Genomic DNA, 14,503 nt, shown 5'->3' with positions numbered 1-14,503 from the left:
TTTCAGTTACTGACACTGGTGATGTATCACCACTATGCTAAAAGAATTGAACATGAATGAAATAACAGTATTCTTGAATAGTACTATAGATAAATAAACCTGTTTATGACTAACCAAGCACTTAGTTCCTAATAGCTTAACCTGTATGGCAAGGTCCAACTTCAGTTATGTACTATTGAATGAGAGGACAAATTGAACTTGATTACTGATTATTCTTCCTTTGTTTAATGTTTAAATTGAAGAGTCAAACAATATTAATAAAACATTATACTTTTAAAAACAAATATTCTATAGTAGATTTAATTATCAATATGTTATTAGTTCTATGTTTATTTTACCTCTTAAATATTGTTCAGATAAAATTGTGACATAATTTGAGTAAAAGGGTTTTGGACAGTTTAAGACAGTTTTGGACAGGACGGCTTAAAGCGTGGATTAATCCATTCTGTTCTAAACACTGCCAACCCTGCAACAACTGAATCTCAAAATGAAAACACGCAATTAGTAACTCCTTTTTGAAAAGTCCGATTTGTGTGATTTTGCCGTCGATCTGTTTTGTTTTTTTTTTTTCAGTAGTTAATGATGATTTACAAAAGACAAAAAAAATATGTCTTTCCCCCCTACAAAATGCAAGAATATAGGCATAATATTAAGATAAAAAAAATATTACATATTCAATTTCAAAAAAAATTTTCTTCTGTTAGTTTAAATTAGTAACATGTATATTTGTTATTTTTAAAAGCATCTTGCAGAAAGATATTAGTATTAGAGAGGTATGTCGCAGAAAGCTCGAAAAAATTCCGTCGCAAGGCAACTATTTATATTCATACATGCATTTAATAGAAACACACAACTAAATTATTAAAATCAAACGTAGGTTCTAACTTAAAATGAAGTAGATGGGGTATTTATTATCATCTATAAATATAGTCATGTAAATACATATTATACATCACATTGAGTAGCTGTTAATAAAGAAAACTTTATACAATATGAATTTAATGTCATATTTTAGTTTTAATAAAAAAAATTTCCTACAATGCAGGATTAACTTAACTTTTTCTTTATCAAGTTAAAGGAAGGAAGTACATCTTTCTTTAAAGCTATTTTTATCGTTTTATTACTGCTGCTACTTTTTGCACTTTATCATTAGCTGAATAGACCCAAACATAAGTCAATCTTCTATTTTAAAATAAGTTCTCAACATGTCCAGCTTAACATAGAAACTTACTTATTGCAATAAAAAAGTCAAAGCATTAAACAAACTGAAGATTCAAAACAAAATAAAGATTCTAAAACAAAGAAAATTTTGCTAAAAAAATTTTAAAAAGCAAAAGAATAAAGATTTGGTAGAAACTACTGATATTTCAGTTAACTCTGACAAGTACAATTTATATTGAAGTAGGAATATAAAATTTAAATTTTTACACATAATTGTTATCATTATAGTATAAAAAACTTTTTTCATAATAAAATGTGAATAAATGTTTCAGTGAACGCTGTTCTTCAAAAGCTCTTTTCTCACATGAAATGTAACTACCTAGAGAATATGTTGACTTTATTTTTCTTTTTTGTTGTGAGTATGCAAAAGTTATTTATAACTGTTCGGTCAAGTCTAATCAGCACCTAACAGTCCCTGGTCAAATTATTAGACGCACAATAAGATTCTATGTAAAATCTTAATTATCGGATGACACTATACAGCTTTATTGCTTTTATGCAATTGAAAACGGTTTGCACTTGCTTACATTTGCGTATCAATTGGTTAAATTAAACAATATATAATGTAAATTACACGTTTGGATAAATTAGACGATATATGATATAAATATAGAATATTTATTATATCAGGTATTAATTACATTATTATATCATAATAATTAGATCATATTATTAGACGCACTGTAGTGTTTTAATAATCATATATTTTGCACGAGTTTATATGAAATACGTTTATAATTAAACATACATGTAATGGGTCTTCATTCAGGAGCTTCTTTATATAATTCCTATTTGTATTTATTTTTAACGTATTTCATTACAATGTTAACCAACTGATACACGAACATAAACAAGTGTAAACTGATTTCAGCCACGTCAAAACAATAATGCTGTATAGCAGTGTTTCCCAAACTTAAGACTTCTGCGTACCCTTTCAGAATTTTTCGTAATGCTGTGTACCACTAATAAAAAAAATATTGTATTTTTTACTATAAAAAAAATTGCACAAAAGTTAAAAATCACAGCTGACTGTTGACACCACTAATTATTAACTGTTAACTCTGCAAAAAATAGCCTATAGAAAAATACGTAATCGTAATTTTCATGGCTAGCTCTGTTTTTAAGTAAAATTGTTTGAAATTTTCGTTAGTTGCAAGATATTTTGCATAGGAACGCGTACTCCCTAAACTGCTCCCATACCTCTGGGGGTACGCGTACCACACTTTGGGAAACACTGCTGTATAGTATCACCAGATAATTAAGATTTTACACAGAATCTTATAGTGCGTCTAATAATTTGGTCAGGAACTGCATATTTGGGGGGGGGGAGAAAGAAAGTAAAATATTAGTTTAAAATTCAAGCTTTGCTTCAAGATGAAAGCACACAAACTATGGTAGTGTTTTCATTACAGAAAAAAAATGAGAGAGAATTTCTCACCCTTTCTCAAAAACAGGGTGAGATCTCAAAAAGTTAAGTGAGATTTCTAAAAATTAAAATAACGCAAATAGACTTGGAAAAAAATATTTCTTTAATTATAATACATTTTTAACATCTAATTTTTAAAGCATTGAATATTTTTGCTGCATCATCATATGGAAAACGTTCTATATCTACTTTTTCATCAGCTATTCTCATTACGTTGCTCAAATGTTTATCAGTCATTTGTATAAGATATTTTGTCCTAATTCGGTTTTGAGTGCTAAATGACCTTGCAACAGATGCTGAAGAATTCGGAATCTCTAAGTAAATTTGCAGTATTGAAAAAAATTTAAACGTCTTACATGAAGAAATATTACCTTCCGTGAACACGTGGTTGCAGAAAAATGTGTTCTGAAAGGTGTTCTGTCATTCGGGGGGGGGGGGCATTGTGTTCTGCTGTTGGCACTGGTTATGAACAATACTGGTAAATAGGGAAGCTAGATAACAGGGATCCATGTTGAAAATAATGAAAGATCAAGGAAGAAAAGTGAAACGCATTTTATTCAAAATGGCAGAAGACGAATTTTTTTCCAAAATTCGAGCATTTTGAAATTGATTAATAGAGTGTGCGATCTTCTCGCGTTGATAATTTTTTAATGAGAGAAAAGAAAAAAATAAGCGAGATTCTCACGTTCTCGCGCTGTAGTGAAAACACTGCTATGGCTTATTTTCGTTTGTGAAAATTTCATAAAACATAAACATCTTAAATTGTTAATCTGGTTAAACATGGAGTAGGTAAAAAAGAGTCTACATGTCAACAATTTTTTGAAAAAAGAATGAAATCTATATATTACTTGTTCTTTGTTATGAGCAACAGCTGGAAGAACATTACTAACGGTTCTTTCAACTAAAATCCCTCCTATCATTCGATAACAAACTCTTTCAGGATTAACATCTCTTAGTGCATCTACAACAAGGCTGAAAAATATTTTTTGTTCCATTAAAATATATATAGAAAAATTAAAAGAAATTTTCAATAAATATAAAAATATATGGTGGAAACATTTGTTGTGGAGCAACCAAGGAATTTTTTGGTACAGTATACATGTACCAGTTTACTTTAAAAAACAAACACATGATAAAAAAAAGCATAATTTGCTCTACCTAAGTACTGCTTGTCTAAGATAGGTACTCTGCCAGACATTCGTCTGGAGCTGTGGCGGTGACTATGGCAACAAGCAGGGTTGGGTTTTTGCCGTAAAAAACTGATGTTTGACATGACAGTGGTAAAAACCGTGCTTTTACCGGTAAAAATGGTCAAAAACTTACTGATTTCTTTAATTTATGGCATATAGCAGACAATATATTATTTTCACATAATTGCCTTTATAAATGAATGTTGTAAATGATTGCTATCGATTTTGCAACTATATACATGTATTCTTATAGGAGGATATACATTCATATAGAAATATTGCTGTTTACTTATTGAAAAGAGTGAAACTTACTTTTATCATTATAGCTTGATATGCAAAGTATTCAAAATTTTGCACTTCTTAATTGTTAGAAATAAACAAACAAACAAAAAAGCTTGAAACTATTAATAAATTCAAGAACTAAAAGGAAAATTATAAAATTTGGCATTTCTTAAATATTAGAAATAAGCTAAACAAAACTTTCAAAACTTGCAATTACTAACAAACTCTAAGTCAAGAATGACTTGACATTCTTCAGTAATATAATATGCCAAACAAAATGATGCTTGGAAATGTTGAAAATTTTGTTTAGTATCCTAATATTTTAATTCAAATAGTATGTTTTGATATAATCATGTTGGGAAAATGCAAGAATCTGTTCTTAAATATCTTTTAACAACCTTTTTTCTAATTTTATTGCCCAAAAATGAATTAATTTTAAATTATAAGCAGTTAAACTCAAATAAAAATACAGTTTTACCAAAACTATGGGTTTTTTGACATGACAGTAAAAACCATGATATAAACCGGTAAAAACCGTCACGTGTCAAAAACTTGCCAACCCTGGTAACGAGGTATGATAATTTCAAGTAGGGGTGCGGGATCCCTCTTTAGGAATGGTTTCGGCGAGAGAAGAGACCTCTTTCGTTGAAGCTACCCTCCCTAAAATGCCCTCGTTTCCATAGCACCAGACTGCCGCAGACTTAGCGGCGGTCAGAGTACCTATCTTAGACAAACAGTTCAATAAGGGCATACTAAGTCAGGGGTCTGTTTAGAAGAAATTTGGATCCATTAACGGACCCTTCACAAAATATCTTTTTATAAAAACGGACCCTTCATAAAATAATGTATCTTTTAATCGGACTCTTCACATGAGACACTCGATAGACATTTGCATATTATTGTAAATGGAAGGGGAAAATTGACTGATGCTGAGTGTTCAGCTATTATAGATATTTTCAAATCTACTGGCAATCAACGTATATTGCTCTAATATTTCGTGAATCATGTTTTTCTGCTTTTATTTTAAGGCTAAGTTTGATCTCATTTCATTTATATTATGTACCTAAACCTCTTTGAAGTAAAGAAAAAATTTATAAATTCCAAATGTAGCATTCTAAGAAAATATTTCTACTTCTACAAACATCGTGAGAACATTCTTATTGATATTAAATTATACTTTATTTGGTAAATAAATAATTGAGCAACATATTATTCATAAAATTAATTGATAAAATATTATGTCAATAAAAATTAACTTCTGTCAATTTTTTTTTTTTAAAAAATTATAAATTTAAGAATTGTTCAAGTTTTCTTGATGTGTAACACATAAGTGATACATAATTAAGTTGTGTTTTTTTAAAATATGTGAATTGAAATTATTAAAAATGTGAGCGATTTTGTTTCCATTATTCCTTTGAAATGAATATTCTGTGTTGAGCAGTATAGGCTAAATACCAAATATTTGTATGTTAAGGCAAGGTGTGCGATTCTTGTTTATCATTGGCGCCATCTAAGGCCAAGAATTCGACTTCTGCCACGTACGTCACACCTGTTTATAAGGCGGACCCATTCATACATCCCTTCATTCATCCACAGATCGTAATTTTGACCTGAATCAGAGAGCTACCAGTACCCCCAGAGGTATTGATTTGTTATGGAAACATGGAGGACTTTGCGACTTGACAGATTTAACGTGCATCAGTCACCATTTACTACACGGGGAGTCTTCGGCTGGCGGGGTTCGAACCCACGAACAGGATATCCCGGCACCTATAATTAATAACACGTATATTTGTTATTTTTAAAAGTATCTCGCAGAAAGATATTAGTATTAGAAAGGTATGTCCCAGAAAGCTCGAAAAAATTTTGCCATGGGGACTTCTTTAAGAAGTTACTTTAATGTGGGGTTTTAATAATTTTGAAGCCACAACACAGTAAATATGCGTTTTAGCATTTGCATTCAAAAGTAATTTTCTGTATAAACTATTAATTAAAATAAAAAGATATTGCATCCAAAATATAAATTTTCCAATTATTCAAACTTGTTATTTTTGGAACTGCATTAGTATTTGATTCAATGGATTAAAACAAATAGGAAATGTATGCTTCATAAAATTTAATTAAATACTATTATAAATTGTATACAGCTGAATAATGATATTAATTGAATAATNTTCAAAAGTTAAATTAAATTTTAATTTAATGACTTTTGAAGAAGCATTAAATATATTTTTAAAAAAATGTTTGCATAAATCATTCATGTATGTGTAGTATAATAAATATTTTCATTTACTCTTCATCTTTCACCTTCTTTTTGATTTTATCAACCTATGTTTCCTCATAAGAACCATGTATTTTAAACCGAAATATATTTTATAAAGGGTTATTCAGCAATTTTTATCTACTTTCTTACTTCGATAAATTAACTTACGTTCATGAAAATTTATAAGTAAAAAATGCCTAAAAATTATACATTAGGAGCCGCGTACGCTTCGCGCAAGCGCTATTTATGTGAAGCAGAGGGCCGATATCTCTGAAGTGCCCAGACCGATTTCAGATCCCAGTCCGGGCCTGGGTATGTCCCAGAAAGCTCGAAAAAATTTTGCCACGGGGGACTTCTTTAAGAAGTTACTTTAATGTGAGGTTTTAATAATATTGAAGCCACAACACAGTAAATATGCGTTTTAGCATTTGCATTCAAAACTAATTTTCTGCATAAACTATTAATTAAAATAAAAAGATATTACATCCAAAATATAAATTTTCCAATTATTCAAACTTGTTATTTCTGGAACTGCATTAGTATTTGATTCAATGGATTGAAACAAATAGGAAATGTATGCTTCATAAAATTAAATTAAATACTATTATAAATTGTATACAGCTGAATAATGATATTAATTGAATAATACCGAAATATAGCATTTTTATGTTACAGACAAGGAAAGAGGAAGAATCATTCTTTAACATATACAGTCAAACCCCGCTATAGTGAACCTTCAAGGGACCAAAATTTCGGTTCACTATAACCGGGGGTTCACTATATCCGTTACACAGGCAATTTAACTAATGGTCCCCAAACTCCTCCCTTTTATTACACATTATTCAAATAAATGACTGGAAAATATTATGCCGTAGCAAAAAATTATTTTTCATTACTCTACATCTTACGTGCAAAAAAAAAAAATTAGTAATCTTTCCATAGGCTACAAAGTGCAGATTTGAATAGTTTATATTTCCTTACAAATATTAACTTGATTGCATCCATTTCAAATTTTTCTGATTATGCCCATTTTATCTTCAATAGAGAAGGTTTTACGTATGCTGCTCGCCATAGTTAAATTTTAGACACTTGTTTGCTGGATTTTTTTAAAACTAAACTGAGAGTAAAAAGGAGTTGAGATGAGGGCCTTATCAACACATATTAGTGTCCAACCCTTTGACCAATAATGAATAATTACTCATTCCCTCTGACAGAAAATGCATATTGATCCCACTGACACCTTACAGGTGCATCGTCTGCCTGGGTTGAAAACATCTATTGGTTTGTTTAGGAATGGGAAAGTGAGAGAAAAGAAGCAAACAAGAAAAAATGCTTATCGCTACATTCCCCTTTAGATGGTTTTGAAAATCGGTATATGTATTTATTTTGAAGTAGACATTTCAAAATTATTTTTAAAAAAATTGAAAGAAATCAGTCGAAGACAGAAAAAAGTTCATTATATCCAACTTCCTCACTTTTCTGGTTCACTATATCCACAAAAAATAACATTATCCGTGTATAGCAAGGCACAGGACCGAACATTTTGTTCATTATAACCGGAAGTTCACTATAAACCATGTTCACTATAGCGGGGTTTGACTGTATTACTAAAATAAAATTTAAATGTTGAATGTTTATTTGCACTCTAGGTGGAGTTGAAAGGTAATATAAAAGCATACTTAAAGTATTCAATTCTTCCTTTCCTAATTATTATTATTTTGTTAGCATATAGGTAAAAAAGAGTCTACATNCGAAAAACTACATTGATTGAGATTGGGTGCGTCAAAAACTTAAAAGTGTAAATTTAAATTACCGAATTTTTTTTATTATTCTTCAAAAACAAATATTTAAATTTTTTTAAAATTTTGTTCAGATTGCTGCCGCGGGCCGCACATCGAGGGTTGGCGGGCCGCATTTGGCCCGCGGGCCGCAGGTTGAGCACCCCTACATTAGTATATAGTTAAACGCTATGAAATACTTTGGAATGGTTTGATTAATTTAAATTAAGGGTTTAAAAAAACAGGTATAATTTTTTTTCTTCTTTTTTTTCAAAAAAAAGAAGAAAAATACTTGTTTTTTTTTAACCCTAGATACATTGAATACAACTATTATGTGATATTGGCTAATGTTCAAATAACAGAATAGGAATTTTACTACAGTTTTTTTTTCCAATCTTTTTTCGGCAGTTACTGCTACAATTTCATGATTTTTTTAATGGGATGATAAATTACAAAATGAAAAAAAAAAATTGTAGTGTGCAATCCCCCTTACAAAATGGGAGTATATTGTCCAACCCCATGGCAGAATCGCAGTGCGTGTCGACATTGTTGCAGAGTTTTTGCAGAAAAATCTTTCTTTTGAAAAGTAAAAAAATAATTTATTTTAATTTTCTACAGAAATTTACATGTAATAGTTAAATCATACATTTAGATAAACACTTTTTGACACGCTCAATTTGCGCCAATAGTATCGTAAATCAATGTAATGTTTCGACCGTAGTTTTGGCTGTTATTGATATTGATTACGTTATTGAATTCACATGGATTCTAAATATCTCGATATATTTCAAACAATATGGAAAATCCGAATCGCACAAATGAATATTTACTTTTTAAGGCAATAATTCCATTGAATTTTTGACAGTTATTGCTATTGATTTCTCGATAGTTTTCAAATTCGATATTTTATGTTACAAAAATCTAATCTCAAAAGAAACACACATTTGAGGAGTCCGATTCATGTAATTTCCTCGTCAATCTTTTTTCGGCAATTGCTACTAAAGATTTCATGATTTTTAATTATTTCTTTTATTGTGATGATTATACTTATTTACCATATTTTTGAGTTGATTTTTTAATATAATTTTTAATTTTCACAAATTATGCATAAATTTTCACAAAATAGGTACCTTTTAAAAAACCTAGACCGACTCCTGAAATATATCGCCACAAAAAAATTTAACCATCAACAAATTCAATTTTGATAAGAAAAACAAATCTTGTGGCATAACAGTTTTTATGTCAAACAGATAATGCATAAAATGCACGAAGGTGCAAACACATTCATGGAAAATTTTGATAATATTACTCTTTTTAACAAAAATAGTCAAAATTTTTACTCAGTTGTTCACTTTGGAAAATTTGGATACAACAATAGAAAACTTGGCAAGTCAATGACTTGTTTGAATCTTTCAAAAAATTGGATTAGCCGGTTTGTATATTAATCAGTATTAAGCCTTCTAAAATCAAAACACTTTTAAAAAAAGTTAATGGCTCAAAAAAAAATTTTTAAATTCGGTGATTCAGAAAGGGTTGAAACTAGCTAGAAGAGTAAAAAAATTACCAGCACAAAGTTTTTCAATTCAGATATGCTCAAAAAAACTTCTCATTTTACCTTAGTTTGGTGAAAAGATAAGCTTTTTGACCAATTTGAAATATTAATAAAGGAATTACAATGCTGAAAATTAAAAAAAGGAATATTGTCATTGTTATTTAATTACATATTTTCTTGGTAACTAAAAACAATTAAAAGAAAACAAGTATAAAAGTTTTAAAGCAAATACACAGTTATAATTTTGACCCTGGGTCCTGGTTGACATTACTCCTGGATTAAAAATGGTACTCATTATTATTAAATTTAATGGGCAAATTTCAACGACAAAATATTTGCCAAGTTTTAGCAACATCCTGAGAGTGGAAAGCTAAAACAATTCGTAAAAGGGGTCTAACTCAAAGGACGTAATTCATAGCCATCTCTGGGCGAATCGCTACTTTTCTTTAAAAAAATTTTGGAGCTTTGCAGATTGTAGTTATCTTAAACAGGTAGCAATTACAGGCATTAAGGTGGACAAAAATAAAAAAAGCTGAACTTTTACATTACAGTTACTGGGAGGGAAGTGTTCTATATACTATGATATCAATGAGATTGATAAAAAAGCAACTTGATCTGTCAGGAGATTCTTATTTTATATTTTTTATATTTAAAGTGGCAGAAGACGGTGAAATTTAAATTTTCTCAAATATAATTTTAAAATTCTTTGACCACTACTATATTATTTCATATCCGTCGTTGGGGATATTTCCGTATCGGGATATGACACACCAACAACCGCCAAGGTGCCAAATAGATTTTAAACTTGCAAATTGTTTATAAAAAAAAACATGTAGATGTTTGCCCAGGGGTGGCTACGAGCTATATCTTTCGAGTTGGTCCCTTTCTGTGACGTTTTTTTCAGTTTCTCACGGGCCAAGACTTGGAGAGAGTTCTGCCACTGATCACGATATGGAATCTTTGAACAGCCGATGCAATTTTGGCTTCACGACTTGCTTTTTTTTTTTTAATTTGAAAGTTTAAAATCTATTTGGCACCTTGGCGATTGTAGTTGGTGCGACAGATCACGATACAGAAATATCCCCGGCCGCTGTACAAAAGTTGCCAAGACTTACCGAAATCTCCCCATAATTGGCTATGAGTTCTACCCACGTTCTGAATCGTACTTATTTATTTCTCACTGGTGAACATTTGGCGATAATTTTGGCAAAAGTACCGATACATAAATTTCTCCTAAGCTTCAAAAGTATTTTTCTACTACATAAATTCTTTAATGAAAGTTATATTTCTAACTCAGTTACTGTGAGGTACAGAGTAGCGATAAAAAAAAAAGTAAAATATTACATACAATGGATAATTTAGACACTGGCAAAAATACTGAAAAGGGTTATTATTTTCAATTACGAAAGCCGGGATAAATAATACACATGGTTCGTTTAATATAGTTTGATTTATTTTATACCTGTGCTCATTTAAATCTTGTTCAACTTCAGTTAATCTTGATACTAAAGTCTTCTGTTCTTGTCTTAGTTTATTGAAAGTCGCAATAATTTGCTCCTGAGTGAATTTTTTAGATTTGTCGCTAGTTTTTACTGACTTTTCTCCCTCAGAAGCCATCTTGACAAGACCAAAACTATTCTAATTGTTGCCACTAATATTTTTCTAAATAGCAAGTCATTTACTGAAAGCAAACGTTTCTGGCTACCGATTTTAGTTAAGCTTACGGTCTCAATAAATTCATTAATTTTTTCAAAGTCTATTCTAACTAAAGGCAATTAATGAACATCCGATCTCCATGAAGAAAGAAAGATAACCTTCTGATGGAATAAATATATTTTCCAGCGAAAATCTCCTGTCCTCTCCATTTCTTTTAGGGAGATCAGAAATGCGTAGACAGCATTCAGAGATAATGGCACTTGGGTCATTCTAAGTGCATGCAAAAGATACGCATCAGGATGAGAATCACTGATTACTGAAATATATACACTTATGAAAAATTCGTCAATCAGATTCTCATTCCTATTCAATCCTATTCATCAGAAGCTATCGACGAACATTTAAAATTTAATCTCTTGCTTTCGGTTTAATTTGTTTGAGAACAAGAAAAAAAGTTATTGCGTACGCATATGTGCTACTCAGCAGTAAAATCTTACCGGAATTCTTTTCTTAAGATTTATAATAATAAATTCTATTTAAATTACAGTCCTAAATATATTCCCCTTTAGGAAGAAAGTGTTGAGACACTATGAGAAATTTCTGAAGATTTCTTGTGCTCTCTGGTTTTACGTGACGACTTATATTTCACTCCTATATTAAACATTAATTTCCAAATTCGGCCCCATTTATAGCCAATTATGGCCCAAACCGCAAAATTGCAGAACAACTAGCACAATGAGACATTATTAGGTACCATTTTGCTTCCAATTCAAATCCTTGGAAATGACTTAGAAACTAAAATTATCCCATTTATCAGCTCGATAAACCGCAGTTCCATGGAATGAAATTTCCAATGAATACAAGCTCGACATCCGGTCTACTTTGTTGCAGTATATATAAAGATCAAGGCTTATAATTCTTCTTTTTAACACACAATTATTCTATTCTTCAAAAATCCTTTTTATGATTTCTGTCCCGCTCTCTGTCTCTTTTTTTTGCAGTAAAGCTTTGATTAAATATTTTATATTATCGCTCTCAATATTCTATTTCATAAAAGAAGCGTTGGGACATTTCAAAAAATTTCCAAAGATTTCTTGTGTTTTCTGGGAAGGGAATGAAATTATCGACTATGTCAACCCTAAAGGTACCTCATGATAGATCTGCTCATTATATTTTCTTCATTTTTTTTTTTTGTTTACAGCATTTCTCTCATTATTATTTTTTTTCCTTTCATTTTCTTCTTTATAGTATTTCCCTCATTATGGATGGTGTTTTCTACACTAGGGAACGCTGCAAGCTCGAGACTGCCTAAATTTCCGGGTTAGTGTTTCAGTTGTATTTGAAAGCCATTTGGCATCATTATGCTTTGAGATTCTTGCAAACAATGTATTTGATTACTTATTACTTATGTTTACAATGCTAAAAATACGTATGTTTACAATACTAAAGGTGTTAACACTAACGTAAGATGGTGCACAGCTTGCAACACGAACAAACAGTAATAAACAAATGGAAAGAGGCCAAATCAAAACTGCCAAAAGAGCAAGTTATTCAAAATCTAGCAACCATGTCACCTTTTTTAATAATAATTAACATAATAACTAAAACAAATTTTCACTCCAAACTCCCCAGAATTACATAATAACATTAATATCTTATGAAATGCGGCAGATTTGAGCTCAGAAATTATCTAGTTTATTTCTTTTATTGAAAACAAAATTATCCGTTTGAAAACATCGCCTATCAGAATAACATGTAGTAAGCAGCTGCAAACTTTTTAACCGGACCTAGAGTAGGTCCCGACCTCGAGATTGTTATTAATTACATTTCTACTGAAAACACCATTTTTTTCAAAAGTATTTCGCTTATTTTTCCCCTTCATTTTTGTTTATTTACCGGGAGACTTTATTTACTTCGCCGGATTTTTTTTTCTTTGAGCAGTATATTTTTAAAGAAATCAACTGTTTAATGTGGATCCTCCATCTATATTAGCAAGTTCTTATGACCTCCGGAGGTCACCAATGAGGGGAATTATAAATCGACTATGTCAACCTTCATCTATCAAAAGGTACCTCAAGATAGAATCAAGCTAACCTGCCTTATATACTGGCTAATTGGTATTCAATATTTATTGTGGTAGTTACGCCACACAAGAAAAGGAATAAGACCGTGAATCACAATATGAAGGTAAATGATTTATGATAAAAATGTGATGAATCGACTTGTATGTTATGGAAAAAAGCTGTAGTTCTAGGAAAAAAGGAGAAGTGTGTCATAATTCGTGTAATTGGGAGTATTCTGTTTGTTCACTAGCTGCATCCCTTTGATCCCTTAATATTTCTATGAGCAAGAATTTGAAAGCTATTGCGGTTGCCGCACCTCTGATCACCGCTGACGGAGTAAAGAAATCTGATTGGTGAGTTTTTCAAGGCAAAATATATTTCACCAATAAAATTATCATATTTCTCGGGAGGTACGGTCACCGTTCTGTGTGATCACTTTCGTTCTTAGTCACGGTGGCCGCGCTCTCGTGAGCTTTTGAGAAAACTATACACAGCTCAACTTAACTCTTCAGAATTTTGTAGTACTCTGGTCATCTGTAGTTACAGAAGTGCATAAATATTAAGTATTTATATATGAAAACATTTCTGAAAAGGTTATAAGTTTATCTTAAATTTAAGCATTTTCAATACTTCTCTTCCGATCATCGATAGTTACAAAAGTTTCATATTAATTTGACGTTTAATGCTTCAATTTGCTTTGCGTGTCACTAGGTGAGCATTACAAATGGCCGATATGGAATAACTGTTTGCAGCCGAGTAAATAACATGCAATATTTTTCTTACGAGCACTGCCTATATTTCTAGCCAAATGCAATACTTACTTACTTCTTGTTAAGCTTTTATAAACTATCATGGTTTGCTTAGTTTTGTTTTTTTAATGATTTGGAAACAATTAAGTTCTTTTTAATTCGAAAACGATTAATTTACTTTTCTTCCAACAAAATTTTACTATTCTTTGTTGAATAATCCAATTTCATATCTTAATCATGTCTTATGAGTGACATATTTATATAATCAGCTTAATTTTTGTGCATTTGGGATCGTAATTAAAGCAGTTTAAAAGTTTTAACTT

At 30.6% G+C, this 14,503-nt stretch overlaps 2 protein-coding genes across 12 annotated transcripts in view; one reads left to right on the top strand and one right to left on the bottom strand.

The window, feature by feature from the left end:
* Positions 1 to 11,635, bottom strand: part of LOC107451758 (prefoldin 2) — a 23,166-nt gene extending 11,531 nt beyond the window's left edge. The window contains exons 1-2 of one of the 2 annotated variants that reach the window (XM_043044119.2): positions 11,175 to 11,374; positions 3,496 to 3,619 (exon numbers count right to left, since the gene is read on the bottom strand). In XM_043044119.2, the coding sequence (XP_042900053.1) occupies positions 3,496 to 3,619; positions 11,175 to 11,329 (279 nt within the window). In that variant the 5' untranslated portion in view covers positions 11,330 to 11,374. Of the gene's footprint in view, positions 1 to 3,495; positions 3,620 to 11,174 lie in introns of both variants that reach the window. The other variant, XM_016067966.3, reaches the window with a different exon arrangement.
* Positions 11,636 to 13,871: 2,236 nt separating this feature from the next.
* LOC107451752 (RNA-binding protein 25) overlaps positions 13,872 to 14,503 on the top strand; it is a 44,814-nt gene continuing 44,182 nt past the window's right edge. For 2 of the 10 annotated variants that reach the window (XM_016067949.4, XM_016067956.4), the window contains exon 1: positions 13,919 to 14,024. The gene's annotated coding sequence lies outside the window, so the exon portion shown is untranslated. Of the gene's footprint in view, positions 14,188 to 14,503 lie in introns of all 10 variants that reach the window. The other 8 variants (XM_016067954.4, XM_016067951.3, XM_071185937.1 and 5 more) reach the window with 8 other exon arrangements.

Source organism: Parasteatoda tepidariorum, chromosome 9 (genome assembly GCF_043381705.1).
Source record: "Parasteatoda tepidariorum isolate YZ-2023 chromosome 9, CAS_Ptep_4.0, whole genome shotgun sequence".
Classification (NCBI taxonomy): Eukaryota; Metazoa; Arthropoda; class Arachnida; order Araneae; family Theridiidae; genus Parasteatoda; species Parasteatoda tepidariorum.
The sequence above is the reverse complement of the archived record's forward strand: the minus strand, read 5'-3'. Positions and strand labels throughout refer to the sequence as shown.